Here is a 15,574-nt window from a genome sequence, read left to right as displayed (position 1 = left end):
CCAGGCAATGGACTTGGGCTCTCATTATGTATGTTTGAAACACAGATTGAGACATCACTATCCTGCCTTCATGCTCAACTATTTTGCCTGTGAAAATTGTTTTTCAACTTTAAGTTCAGGATCTGAAAAGCCTGCTATGTCACAAAAAAGAACAGCAGGTCAAGAAACCAGCAAATGCTCCAAATTAGAATTACCTTTGTAGCTCACAGAAGTGACTGCATGGTAGAATGAAACGAAGCTAAGATGACCTTTTAGCCAAAATGTATCCAGGCATCCTGACCTGAATCTGAAATTACATCATTGTACATTTAGTTATTCATTTGGGTGTTGGCTTTTGAGTGTTTAAGAGCTCCTTATTGAAAGACAAAAACACCTGGAATGTATAGTACCAACAAACAAGGCACTGAGAGATGAAATGATGAGGATGGAAGCCAGCCCAGGCAGGAGCTATATTTTAAGTGACAGACAACTTTTTCAGTAAAGGGTCAGATCGTAAATATCTTAGGCTTGTCAAATCATCTACATCCTAACTACTCAGTTCTGCTTTTTTAGTGTGAAATCAGCCAGAGACAACATGTAAACAAGCACGTGTAGCTGTATTCCAATAAAACTTGATCTATGGACACTTGAAATTTGAATTCCATATAATTTCCACATGTCATGAAATAGTCTTCTTGTTCTGATTTTTTTTTTTTTCAAAACAGGTAGCAGATCATAATTTGCTGACTCCTGCTGTATTAGGAAATGAAACTCCCAAAATAAATCTCCCTGATTTCAGTTTTAATTGGGATAGGCCTAACAGTAACTACATACTGAGCTCCTATGACAGAAATGGCTCAAGGCCCCATGCAACTATATACGCCCACTAAAGTGTTATAAAATATGCTCTTCTCATTGAATTTGGAGGATGTTGTTCATGTAATTATGAGTAAACAGTGGTTTGCATTATGACCTCAGGGGTATCATCAGGCATAATTTTCTACATTTGAAACTGAAAATGCTAATTACTGCTATTTCTCTCCCTCCTGGGGATTTCTCTAAAACAAATTAATGGTCACACATATTAATGCTGTAAATGAACTAAGAAACTTATCAAGTAAACCTTTTATAAATCCACTGTAAGAAAAAAACAAATGGACATAAAGTAAAATGCCACTCGCATAATATTCATAGTTCCTTGAATGATAACCATTCAGTAAACATAACTACCTATACTAATGCGTTCTATTTTCAACTTTCTGTCTTTTTTTCCCTTTGAATAGAACTTCAGAGAAACATCTGTGCTTTCCAATTTGCTCTGGGCTCTCAGCAATCCTTTCACGTACACGTGGACTTACCCTTTCCTCCCATACAGCGGCTATACCAAACCATCAACAGTCTTCTCAAGTCTCTACCTCACTCCAGTCAAGCACACTCAATCAATGACCTTATTCCAAATCTCAGACAGAAAATCCAAGGTCGAATTTCTTCAGCTTGGTTGCCTCAACCCCAAATTATTGATATCTGCCTCATCAGCATCACCATTTCTCTAGTCTCAGAAACAATTCAGATCTTCTCCTGTCCAAACTGAAAATCTCCACCTGCACTCAGGATCCTACCCCCTTCTGTTATTCAAGAGACCCTGTCCCGTCCATTACTCCATGTTTTCCTTTATTTTCAATCTGTTCTTCTCTTCTTTCTCTAACAGTTTATAAATATGTTCCCATCTTTCAAGATAAAACTCCCTCCACCCTAAGTCAGCTCTTTGATCATTTTGTCAGACACTCTTTCTGCTTACCACACTTCTTGAAAGAATGCTGTATATTGATGTTCTCTGCTTTTCTATCCCCAATCTACCTCTGAGCCCACTACAAGCTGACTTCTGTGCTCAGAAACTGCTCATACAAAAGTTTTCAATGACTTCGTAATCATCAAATACATAGAGTCATTTTCATCTGAAATCATTGCAAATTATATTAAGGATTAATATTGTATTTTTCTACATGACTACACAATTGTTCTAACACTCTTAAGTGCAATCCCAATCAAAATCCCAGTAGGATTTTGCATTGAATTTGACAAACTTTTCCTAAATGCTAAATATGGAAGAGTAAAAACTGGAAATATCCAAAAATTTTGAAGGTTAAAATTACCAGCTACCAACCACTTAAGTCCCAATAAAATTATAATAATTAAAACTGTGACATGAGTATAGCAGTGAACTATTTTAGGCCTCATTTTTCTTCATCACTTTTTATCTGCTCTTTAACTTTAACAACTCCCTTTCTTTTGAGTTCCCTCCACTGGAGTTTTGAATAAATCTCATTCCTCTGTCCCTTTCCTCCTTTCTTTTCTTCTATCTATTCCAAATATTCTGTTTCAAATGTCTTTTTTTCTTACTCTAAACACTTCCCCAGGAAAGCTCAGAATTTGCCATGGTTTTAACTATCATTATCTAGCCAACGCCATATTTTTCTATTCCCTTCCCAAAGAATTCTTAGAGTTTAGGGTACACATGCTTTCTCTACCTCCTCAATCATTGCATAAAAGTATACATCTAAGGCTGCCAATGACCTCTCTGTTGCCAAATCCAGTGCATTCTTTTGTCCCCTCATTTTATTCTATTACTCCATAATAGTCTCCATAGTTGGCCACACTGTCTTTTAGATTCTGTAGTACGGCATTGATCTAGCTTCGCTCTATTCTCTTTGGCTATGCCTCAGTTATTTAAAAAGGGTTCTTGCATTCTACTTTACTTCAAAATGTTGAAGAGTCAGTCCTAAGCATTGTCTTCCTTTTTTTCTTTTTGCATTTCCTACGTGGGTGATCTCATTTATTCTTATAGCTTTAAACTCCTGTGTCTTAATGTTCATGATTCCTAATTTGTAGCTCTAGCCTAAACTGCTGCACTCAACTTCCAGCTCATATATCTAACTGCCCTCTTGATATCTCCACTTTAATTTCTCACACATCAGTTAACCATTAGGGTTCCCAGTAAAATAAAATCCAGATAAAATAATGCATATAAACCACAAAAATGGAGATCCAATATGGTGGAGTAAATAAAAACTGTGCCTGCTTCCTTCCATGAACACAATAAAATCACAACTAAATTATAGATCAACCTGAAGAATCATCTGAAGTCTAGCTGAACAGAAGTTTTATAACTAAGGATATAAAGAAAAAGCCACATTGAGACAGGTAGGAGGGGCAGAGACGCAAAACAGGCTAGCCCCAAACCTCCGCGTGGTGGTTGAGAACTGGGAGGGATATCCTCGGCTGCAGAGGTTCCCCCTGGAGGAGCAAAGGACCCCAGCCACAAACCAGTCTCATAAGCCTAGAACACTGGTGCCAGGAAGATAAGACCCCACAACATCTGGCTGTGGAAAACAGTGGGGATTCCGACCATCCGGGTGGGACGGAAGGCTGTGATAAACAGAAACATCCTCTTAAATGGCCTGGGCACAGACTCATTCACTCTCAGGCACTCATCTTGGGCTCCGGCAGAGGGACAGTAACTTGGAGGGTGTTGGAGATATATAGGGGGCAGATTGAGGTATGTGGCTTTGTAGTGAGGGATGGAGAACAGTCACCATTTTTTCTGAATGGGGTCCTTCTCCCATGCAGCTGGCCAGCAAATGTCATCTTTTCTGTGTTGAGCCCTCCCCCACAGGCCAAATGTGAATCTGATTGGCCTGGTGAGCTCCACTTGCCCCACCCTGCTGACTCACTGGGACCTGGCCTCTCCCAACTCACCCAACACCAGAGGCACTTCCTCCAAGAGCAGCCAGGTACACCCAAATTGCATTCTTCCTTGGAAAACTATCAAAGTCCATGGACTGCAGGTGGGTGACGACAGGCCTGACTGTGCTCTGAGATTTTTTCTGAGTAGCTCCAGGCTCAGCACTGGTACCAAACCAGAATCTACATTAAACTGGTGAACACATTGTTTAGCTGAAATTCAAATTTGATTGGGCATTCTGTTTTCTTTGTTTGTTTGTTTTATGTGCTAAATTTGGCAAACCTGGTTAAATTTATGTTCCAAAATGGAACTCTTGATTTTTTCCTATCCCACCCTTAAAACCATTCTCTTACCAGTGTTTCCCATTTTCCTAATTATAGTAGATGGCACAACTCTTCATCCAGTTCCTCAAGCTATAAACAAACTTGAGGGAATCAAACTTAATTTTTCTTTTTTCTTCTCCTCTCATATCAAATTCATCATCCAGTCCCATCAGTTCTACCTCCAAATATATCTCAAAGTCAGCCACTCCTCTCCATTCCCACGACCCACTATCCCTTACCTAGACTAATTCGATAAACTTCTTATCATTTCCCCCCACTTTTACACGTGCCCCTTACTAATCTATTCTCTACAAAGCAGCTAGAGAAATTAGTTTAATACCTAAATGGGATCATTTATTCCCCAAATCACTAATGATTTATTAAAATCATTCAGCAGCTCTGACTGTACTTCATAAAGTGAAATTCTTTACTCTGCTCGTAGACCTCTGAATTACTGGCACGTGACTATCTCTCTAACCTCCTCTTTCCACCCTCCCACGCTGCTACTAATCACTGGCCTCCTTCAGTCCCTTGAACACTGCAAGCTTCTTCATACTTTGTCACCTTCACAGATGTGGTTTTCTTTCCCTGTCTTTATTCTTCCCTACCCTCCTCTTGATTGTCCTTGAGACTTCAAATTAAAGGACAATGCTTCCAAGAAGTCTTCCTAAACAACCTACTACATAGCTTGTCCCCAACCCCATTAATATTTCCAAATCTATTATCCTTTCTCACTTTACTCTTCTATGTTCATTCATAGTAGTTATTAGTGCTCGTAGTTATTAATTTATTTACTCACTTATCTTTACCCCACAAGATTAAGAACTCTATTCATAGGATCACACACCATGCCTGTTTTATTCACTGCCCAAAAGCAATGCCTGGGAACTTAGTGCACCCTCAAAAAACATGGACTGAATGAGTGAGTGATTTACAAACCTACTTCTATAGTGCCAGATCCATATGTCTAACATCTTCAGCCAGCTCAATAATTTATCCCAGCTGCCTATGGAATGAAGTCTAAACCGCTTAGCCAGGTTTTTCAGGATCCACACTGAAATATTTGCATTTCCCTGAATGTATGCTGTGCTCCCTAATATCTCCGCATGCATGTCTTTCTGCCTAGCCTATCCTTCTTAGGTCTAATCAGCCTGACCAGTGAAATTCATTTTGTGAAATTTTTCTCAAGTGCCACTTCTTCTTTGAAGTCTCCCCAGACCACGCTTAACCACTCTAATTTTTATGCTGCTATCTTTATATTTTGTACGTACCTCCTAGTAATAGCTAAATTTATTGAGCCCTTTCCACAGATCATTACTTATAATAAATTTATAAAGATAAAGAGTCCACACATTTCAATCTTCACCACAGCCCTGTGTGAATAGATTTCTTATTATCCCCACATTGCAGAGGAGAAAATTGAGGTAAAGAGAGGTTGGTAACTTACCTAAGGTTTAAGAGCTCTTATGTGAGAAGCCAGGAGAGGCACCAACTTAGTCAAACTGTAAAGTCTATGACCCTAATCGCTATCCCTACTGCCTCACCAAGTACTCAGTACACTTTAGTACATGTTTTTATGGATCTTCTATTTCCTTATATTCATTTCCCCACTAGATTATTAGTCTCTTCTGGGCAAGCCAGTATCAAAATCATCTTAAAGTTTTTTGCTTACTTAATATTTGAATGGACTTTTAAAATGAAGATCCAAGAAATTTGGAAAAAACAGATTGGTTTTCTACAATATTTTTCAAATAGCAAGTAATTCAGTATACAAGTACATCAATTTTTAAAAAGTTATTTTTGGCATACTTAATATATAACTGGCTTTTCCATTCACATAAGCATAAGTAAATATAAGTGCCTCAAAAGAGGAATGGAGCTTTGGTAATTGTTAAGCATTTTATGTCTCTTAAGGCATATATAAATGTGTCATAATCACTTTAGTTGTTCTTCATTAACTCATAATTAATACTGCTGCCACCAGCTAGAATAGGAGGTTATTTAAATGACATTTTTAAAGAAGCACAGAAAGAAAGAGCTAAACTATTTTTCTCCACTCTCCTGCTTCTCCCCATATGTACCCTTACCACTGGCATTCATATTCATTCACATATATGCACACACATACCCCTATACCATTGTACTATATGTATGTGTTTCTCCTTGGGCTAAGTCATTAAAGGATGCCATTAAAATGCAAAACTATGTAGTAACAAATGAGCAGAGCCAAGAAATATATAAAGCTATTAAAATGGTGCCTGTAGGCACTTAATTTATTCTGTTAACTAGCAGACATCTAGCAAGAATGAAGCGTAGGACATGTAAGTTTTGACGAGGCATAAGGGAATGAGGAAGAAAGAAGAATTCATGCAGGCCTAGAACTTAGATTACCACAGTGGGGCCAGATTGGCTGGGACTACTTTTCAGAATTTAAGATAAATATTTGCATTGTAACCACATGACAGTATAGCACAGTAGTTAAGAGTTGTAATGCAATATAAAGTCGAATAGACCTGAATGTTCAAAGAGACCTAGCTTCCCCAAGTAACACTGAGTTGGATTCTTCAATTCTCTATACTTTGGTTTATTCAAATATAAAATGGGGACAATACTAATTTACATAGTGGCTGTAAGAATTCTATAACTCCAAAGTTATACTCTGTCAAGTTTTACTATTTCATTTTGATCGCAGCACTTATTACCACCTGATACATTCCTCTTTATTTTTTTGTTGCCTATCTCCACCAGGCCCACACTGGAATATAAACTCCTGAAGGGCACAGATCTTGTTTGTCTTGTTCATCATTGTATTCCCAGTATGAGTAATAATTCCAACTCAGTAGGGGCTCAACAGATGGATGATGAATGAAAAGAAGGAATGGAAAAAGGCATGCAGAGAGGAATGGCGTGAAAAAAAAGGAGAGAAGAAGATTAAAAATGAAAAGTGCTGAAGTAAAATTTTAATACATGGTAGAAATGTGGTGGTGAAGGTTATATTAAATAAATATATAAAAACCATTTTTCCCATCATTTAGTATTCTATAATATCACTTTTGTAGGCTACATATTTAACGGTATGGATGACCTAACCCAATTTTGAACATTTAATTGTTCCCAGTTTGTTTGCACCATAAACAGTGCTATGATAAACACGTCTGAATATACTTGTAAGTCCTGTGCACATATATGATTTCTTTAGTAGAGATTCCTAGAAGTAAAACTACTGTGCATTTTTAAGTTTATTACACATAATTCCAAATTTCATTAAAAAGTTTCTTCCAATTTACACAACCATCAGCAATGGATGGGAGCACCTAAGTTCCTAACATCTTCTCCAACACAGAGAATTACTGTTTTAAAAGTATATCTCACTGTTTTAATTTGCCTTTTGTAATTATTCATTAATATAGAGAATAGATTTTTATGTTTGTTTGTTTGGTTTTTTCTTTTACAAATTTCTGATGAATTTTATTTGCCTATTTTTCTGTTTGGTATTTTTTTGTAGTTCTTATTGATACCTAAAAGAGTTCGTTTTTAGATTAAGAATATCAATCCTTTACTATCACATCATATCCAAATACTTTTTCCAATTTGCCTTTTAATTTTATTTTAATTGTTTAAATACTATATATAGTTCTAAAGTGCATCCTTAGTAATTTGGAAAGACTCATGACCAGAAAAAGTAGACATTCCTGATTGCTAACAAAAGTAGCTTTAAGAAAAAGTAACCTACAAATGAGCTAAATAATTTCCACAGTAATAAGAAAAAATAAAAGATCTGAAACTCTGAATTTGATCTGGGGACTGAACTCCACTCAGAACTCATAAAATATTTTCTTGTTGACAAAATACATTGGGGGATGCATGTTGTATGCTGGGATGGAGGCCATAAATTTTAAGATCAAATTTCTTCTGGCACTTTTATGAACATATACCACATATACAGAGGGTGCCAAAAAAATGTATACACATTTTGAGTAAGGAAAAACTGTATTAAAATTGTAATACTTAATATATACTGATACCAAAGATGAATACAAGTCACGTATGACTTCCACAATGACAAGAGGTGCTCCAAGTGGTTACATCAGCGTCCAGACACTTCTGATTACAGTGAGCACTGTTCGGTAGACTTCTGTGGAGAGCATGTAAACTGTTCCAACACCACAGCAGAAGAAGCAGGACTTGTGGCTGTGAGAGGCCTCCCGGATCTTCCCTTGTGCACATCACACACAGTGCCATGCGTCTCAGACTTATTACAAATGCGTGCAATTGGTAGGCGTGTTGGGGTTCTGTTGCATACTCACGCCTCCCTTGTCGTTGTACTTCCGTAATGTTCTTGAATTTCAAATACCACTTCAAAATGGTCTTGTGCTCCTCGAACAAATGACAACCGTGTTTCCGCCATTTTCTTTGACTGTCCTGCCTGTCGCATGGTGACGCTAGCATTCATATGATTAATACCATCTTCTGAACAAACGTCATACTACACATTGCTACCGTAATTCAATTCAACTTCGAAAGGTAACACATAAATAACATCTCTTAAATGTGTATACATTTTTTGGCACCCCTGGTATTTGTCAGAAGAGAAGAAAAATGAATAAGAATTGAAAGCATTGTATTTTATTTGAAATACATTTACCTTCAACAATTTAGGGTAAAGCACCTATCAACATATACTTCAGACTGTGTCAAGTTCAAAATACTTGAGAACTGACTAGTAAATTGTGGAATGGGATAGCGCCTAGTACATCCATTATTTCTTGGCTAGATATAGCAGTTCGTCTTCTATAGACACCCTGAACTTTGATATAATTCTTCAAGAAGTGGGCTATTCCTAAACAAAACAGTTTCATGGCTGTGCTTATCACAAAGATCCTCTCACATCCTCTATCGGTAGTTTTTCTTCCCTCACTATTTCCGTTGAGCCTGAAACTCCTAGGAAAGGAGTGAAAAATAGGAAGCAGGTGTTTCATTAGTTTCCTTGCTAACACCTATGTCTGCTAAAGTTAGCCAACAAGAATCACCTTTCAGAATAAATCCATTCGCTACGTCAGAATCCTTCGTAACACAGTGCTCCAATAAACTGATGGGACGTAGCCATCATATTTTAGCTCAAGTTCCACTCATCGTTAGAACAACAACTACTCCTACTTAAACAATATCTGTATTTTATATATGAAGACCTTAAAGCTCAGAAAGCTTTCAAGAGGCAAATATGTGAGGTCCTAACACTTTGGGGACAGGAGCACTGATGTTGGAATAGCCCACACTTCCTTCCTCACACTCTGCCCTCACCTAACTGTAATGCTGGGGCTGGCCCTAAACAGACTTCTTAGATCCTAAAAATGATCATTTGAAAGTTAAGTCAGGAAACATGATTATACTTCACTATCTTTCAAGCCTAACACTTCAGGTTTCTTCATACATATGTTTAAACATAGTTCATGGAAAGAAAAATTATACAAATAATATCAGGTATTGTGTTTCAAAATCAAACATTTCATTATAAATGATATAACTTTTACTTAGTTCTTGTCTTCTTACCTCATATAAGGACAAAAGTGCAGAATTAAGGACAAAGTTGCAATACTTTCTCCTTTGGGAGCTCTTGGAATGGTCCAGAAATCCCTTCAATGAATGAGTCTTTACATACACATAAGACATTGAAAAATTCATCTCACAAAGCTAGTATGACATGATTCTTATTTGTAGCTTCAATGCTCCCCTGAACTGCTTACTGCATTAATCAGGCTTGATTTTAGAATGCAGACACAGTTGTTGTTATTATTATTCTCCAAACTCTTTAACCTGCTAAAAGAGTCATCTGGATCCAATGACAGTTACACCCACAATCCATTAGCCCGTGAGATAATAGTCTCAGAAGTGCTAGCTAATATTTTTACAATATTAATACACCATATTCAGAATTTGAATCTCTCAGATTCAAAGAATCATAGAATCTTAGTGCTTGAAAATTCTTTAGAAGTTACCTTGTCAAATCTGTCATTTGAAAGAGAAAGGCAAAATAGAAGAATATTTAGTCTCTCAACTCCCAAGTCACGAAAACTAGACATTGAAAAAGATTTTGAATAATAGGAGGTGGATGAATTGGATCCCTCATGAATTGTTGGTGAAAATATCAAATGGTCTGTCTTCTGTGGAAAAGTTTGGTGGTTCCTCAAAAAGTTAAACACAGAACGACCATATGATTCAGCAATTCCATACCAAGGTTATATTAAAAAAACTGAAATCAGGGACTCAGACAGACACTTGTACACTAATATTCATAGTAGTGTCATTCACAATAGTGGAAAGGTAGAAATTACCACATGCCCATCAATAGATGAACTGATAAACAAAATGTGGTAAATACGTACAATGGAATATTATTCAGCAATTAAAAGAAATCAAGTTTGGATATATATTATAACATGAATAAACTTTTAAAACATTATGCTAAGTAAAATAAACCAGGCACACAAGGACAACTAAGTGTATGATTTCACTTATGAGGTACTCTGAAAAGACAAATTTGCAGCTAAAGAAAGTAGGGGAGAGGGGGATGTTTAATCGGTACAAAACTCAGTTTGGAATGATGAAAAAGTTCTGGAAATGAATAGTGGTGATGGTTGTACAATGATGTGAATGTACTTAATACCATTGAATTTTACACTTAAAATGGTAAATTTTATGTTATGTATATTTTACATAACAATAAAAAGTGCTATATCTCCCTTTATTTCACCAAAATAGCATTAGAACACCAAAATTAGCCTACTAGAATTTCATTTAAAAATCAGACTCTGTATTAAAACATCTACTTTTCCAAACCAAAAATGAGCAGTTATAAAATCCCTGTCAACTAATTTCTAATTAAAAAATAAATAAAAACTATTACAGAAATAGAAGGGAAAATACAAGCCACAGTATGTCTATTTTTTAAAAATGACTATCATTTCCCCCCAAACTACTAAGCTCAAACAAAAATGCTAAAATTTACTAAAAATAAACCAAGCAAAAGATTGTTTTCAGAAGTGGAATAAGCTGCTGTTCCTTCCATTGTCTCTTTTATCTCTGAAATTTTCTTTTGAAAATAAATTGTACTAACACTTGACATTATTAAGCTGTAAGAAACCGTACTCTTGCTTCAGAATAGCTAATAGAAAAATATGTTATTTGTCATAATATTTGGTGAAATGTAGAAATAATTTGAAAACAATGTTCAGGATCTTTAAAATACTGTTTTAAAATCGCTGTTCTTTCAGAAGAACTCACTGCATTCAAAATCATTCACAGTTTATTGATAGATTTAATCTTTAACCAAGGGCACAAGAACAAAGGTAATTAGTTACCCTAAATGTTTGTGTAGAGTAAAATATAATTTGTTCTTTGTGGTGTCATACCACAAGCCATACCCTAAAAAATAATGGAATCTAGTTTGTGTTGTTTAAAATTATAAAATATTAATGCTAAATGATAAAATGACTTTTGACCAGTGATTGTTGGTACTTAGCAACTACAAAGTTGATTATTTTAGGCACAGGTAAACTTTATGTAACCAAATAGAATTTGAAAAAACAAAAACGAACTTCCCTGTCAGTCAAACAAACTGAAAGACATGAATTTCCTTATCATCTTATATCTCTTGATATGCAAGATCAGCTAATATCTTATTTTAGAACTGAAAAGTGCCTCTCTATTACCATGATAGCTATTTGCATGCTGCCTAGATGGACGAGATCAGCGGCTGGGTTTGACACTGCATTTCTTTTCCCATTTTCGATTTGTCAGTGTGGTTATTTCCGTCAATTCACAGAAGAAATAATCTAATATAAATAAAAGAGGCCTAAGTTCCCAAACAATCTATTTCTAATGCGCCCTAAATGAAATATAGTTCATATACCAGAAGTATTTAAGGTGTCACATACCATGAATTCGGGTGAAACTGGATGAAAGAATCTGGTTCACATGCTAGAGAAAGAGGAAAGAGGGACGAGGCTCAGATTGTAGCTCAGGCTCCTTCCCTAACCATGTGTTCCTCCAGGATGTCTCCTTGTAGATGGGAGATTGGACTTCTCTTCAGGTGTGTGCCTGAGTAGATGCCTCAGCCTTCATTAGTGCATGTCAGTTCTACGCCCAGTTTGGTTCACTACGTATTATATTGTTATGTTATGTTATATTATGTTATGTGATGTTATGTTGTTATATTTTATGTTACATTACATTATGTTATGTTACATTATACAGCCTCACACGCAACAGAAGGAAAAGCTGCCTCCAATCTTAACAGGGATTATAATCTCGAATTTGTTATCACTCAGTGAATACCTTTGGATAACTGAGTAAAGAGCAACTATGTTTAAGGAAGCTTATGTGAAGAATTTTCAGTCCTCCCATTTTCCTAGATCCAGGAAGGCAAATAGATTATGCACAGAACCTGATAAAGTCCTGCTTGATAGGAGGGTGACATGGAAGCTGATTCTGGATGACATGGGAAAGAGGACCCTCTGTGTTCACTGTGGCCTTGTGTGGTACATGTGTGCTGCATACTGACCAACTCTAATCTAGATATTCTCAAAGTATCCCTGCATTAACATTAAACCGCAAAGAACTATGCATCAGGACCACAGTTGTGATATCACCTACAGAACTGATTCGCCCGAGCTATGTTTAAGCATTAAAACTTTAGCACACATTCAGGAATATTGACAGAAACAAAGCTACCACAACTATTATTATTTCCTGTAAAGGTATTTATCATTTGCTACATTTAATAATATTCTCTGTATAAGAATCCAGAGGAGAAATTTCTTTCAAGACTTAGTGCTAGGAATAATCAAGTTCCATCTGGCCGACTGGCCACCTTTCATCTCATGAACAATGACTTACTTTTTCCTCCTCTTTGCACTGCCCTTAGACATCTCCTAGAAAGAAGCTCTTCTTTCTAGCACTGGGCAAGGACAGTACACCTGCCCTTATGGGATCCATTTCACATCTTAACCTCACCCTTGATTTCAACTAAGTTTCCTTATCCATATTTTCACTTAGCCTCAATTTATTCACTTACACTTTTCAATCTTCCACAGTGTTTATTCTGAGTGCCAGAGTAAGACACAACATAAACATCCCAACCTAGATGTGTTACATGGGCAACTTACACTCTCTCAGAGGCTGGGATTTCTTTTCTATAAAACAAGAGGTTGTTCCATTCTAGTTCTGAAATTGTGTCCTATTTCTAAATAAAAACCAGGAAATTAGTAACAAATTTATTTATATGTTCACTGACTTTATTACTTTATTAATTTATTTCCTAAAAATTTCCCCCTTTATATTATGTCACAATCAGTGAAAACTGACTGATTCTTCAAAAAGTGACCATCTTAAAACTAGATAATGTCTAACTTATGTATTCCAACTAGTTTGTATGTATAGAAATTTCACCAAATGACATTTAAAGATATCTATTCTCATGGTAGCCCCATAAAGTAGCATTTCATATGAAGGTCCAGAGAAATTTGCATGGTTAGTAACTTTGGAAATGTTAAGTAACATTAACATAGATTAAGACATTCATCCAGCAAGGACCATCTTCATTTTCTTAATATCCAATGTAATATTCTACCCATAATATATCACTAACTCCATTTAGCACAGTAATCATTAATGATTAAAATCAATTAAAATGCATAAAGAACTATGAGTTATACACTGTGTAAATGAATTATATTATATTATATTATATTATATTATATTATATTATATTATAGAGAGATTTCAGAGCCGTTTAATAAATAGACCTTTCAATTCTACCTTTTGTACCTGTGACAGGCTTTTAAAAAACCAATTATTTTTACTAGGTAACAATGATTAGATATTGCCCTACTCTATGTCTGCTACTTTATTATACATACAATTTAACACATATTTTGTTGCAAAACAAAGACAAGTATGGGTTAAATGAAGAACCATTTGCCTGTGTACATTTTCTGGATGACTTAAAGCTTGATTTGTTTTGTGCTTCTGTTAATGAAACTATTTAAAATAACCATTAACGTCTATAAATTAACATAATGGATACATTCTTCCAGAATCTCAACAGAGGTTTGTGTTTTTTGTTGTTGTTGTTGTTTTATGTTAACTTGAGGCTTTGTAATAGATATAATTCACAGAGTTGTTTTCTTTTTTTAATTCCTAATGGAAACAATTTAGTTTCAATGAGCTCTGTAATCTGAGCCAATTTGTACAATTTTGCTGACATAAAAGGGTCATTTGAATTCAAAAAAGGTGGAAACTTGAGGCTTTGTTTTTCTTTCCGATGGCACAAATAAGTTTCTGAAAGCAAGAGAATATAAATTCTGACCCAACACTGGCTACATATAATTAATTGAGTGACCACTGAAGACAGCTCCCCAGAAAGCTTTGCCCTGAACATTTTAGCATTTCGTCCACCCCCGACTGAGAAGCCTAAAAATGCTTATACTACTCTTTGATTTCTCAGAACAGAACCAAAGGACAGGTTCTCTCAAAAGCTATATAGGCTTCTAAGATCACTATTATTCTGGGATACTAATGCAACACCAAATATAAGGTCATGAATAAATTCATTCTTCAAAGTATAATATGCTCAAAAATAGTTGAGTCTATTTACCATCTTCAAATATGGCTAAGAAAAATAAGAAATGAAACATAATAAACATCACAAAGTTTTCTGGATATGGAAAAATTAACAAAATAATGGGTATTGGCAGAATATGTTTTTCAAGAGGCCAAAGAGATGATGAAAAAGAGTCCTTTAAGGCAGTGAAATACTTGAGCTGCAGGCTAAATAGGGGGAAACATTCTGTAGAAGAAAATGTTATTATAAAGTTTCATATTTTTAATCCCCATTACTCCTGGGAAGCTAAAAATGTAACTTTCATACTCTTGTCTGTTCCTATTATAGTAAGATTTCTGCTTAATAGAGAAGATACTGGGATTTGGAAAAACTCTATTTGCTTAAAAAAACAAGAGGTCATCTTCATAATAAAGTGGAAGATCATAACCAGGGTACCTGGGTTTACCTTTGCTTTGCGGAAGTGGTAGACCACCAGCATGCTAACAAAGTCCAGCAGCATACACAGGGCTTGGAAGGAGATGATGGCAAGTCTCAAATACTTATCCTCCTGGACAAAGCAGGGGCTGTCATCAGCACAGTAGGGGCAGCCCTCCCTGCAGGGTAGGCAGACATGGGCTTCTTCTGACACATCTTTTGCATTTCCTGCGAAATGGTAATCCGGACCCCTTCCTGAAAATTCCAAATAAAACCACAGTGTCATTGCACCTCTGAGGTAGCTGAGACTGAGAACAGAGTTATAACACATCCTTACCTCTTCATTCCTTTTCCCTTTTTGCTAGAGGAGAGAGTTACTTTGCCTTTAGACTCAAACAAAATACTTTTTACCCCTTTGATTTTAAAAAAAAAATTGTCATTCCGAATAACTGAGGAAAATTAACAAAAATGAAAATAAAACTCCTCAAAGGCAGG

The 15,574-nt window shown here is 35.9% G+C and overlaps 1 protein-coding gene across 1 annotated transcript in view; it reads right to left on the bottom strand.

The window, feature by feature from the left end:
- The window catches only part of GPR158 (G protein-coupled receptor 158), a 391,014-nt gene that overhangs the window by 136,151 nt on the left and 239,289 nt on the right, over positions 1–15,574 (bottom strand). The window contains exon 4 of the mRNA XM_074324946.1: positions 15,111–15,334. Coding sequence (XP_074181047.1) covers positions 15,111–15,334 — 224 coding nt within the window. The remainder of the gene's footprint in view (positions 1–15,110; positions 15,335–15,574) is intronic.

The sequence above is a fragment of the Rhinolophus sinicus genome, linkage group LG02, assembly GCF_036562045.2.
Source record: "Rhinolophus sinicus isolate RSC01 linkage group LG02, ASM3656204v1, whole genome shotgun sequence".
NCBI lineage: Eukaryota > Metazoa > Chordata > Mammalia > Chiroptera > Rhinolophidae > Rhinolophus > Rhinolophus sinicus.
This window is presented reverse-complemented; position numbering and strand designations above follow the sequence as displayed.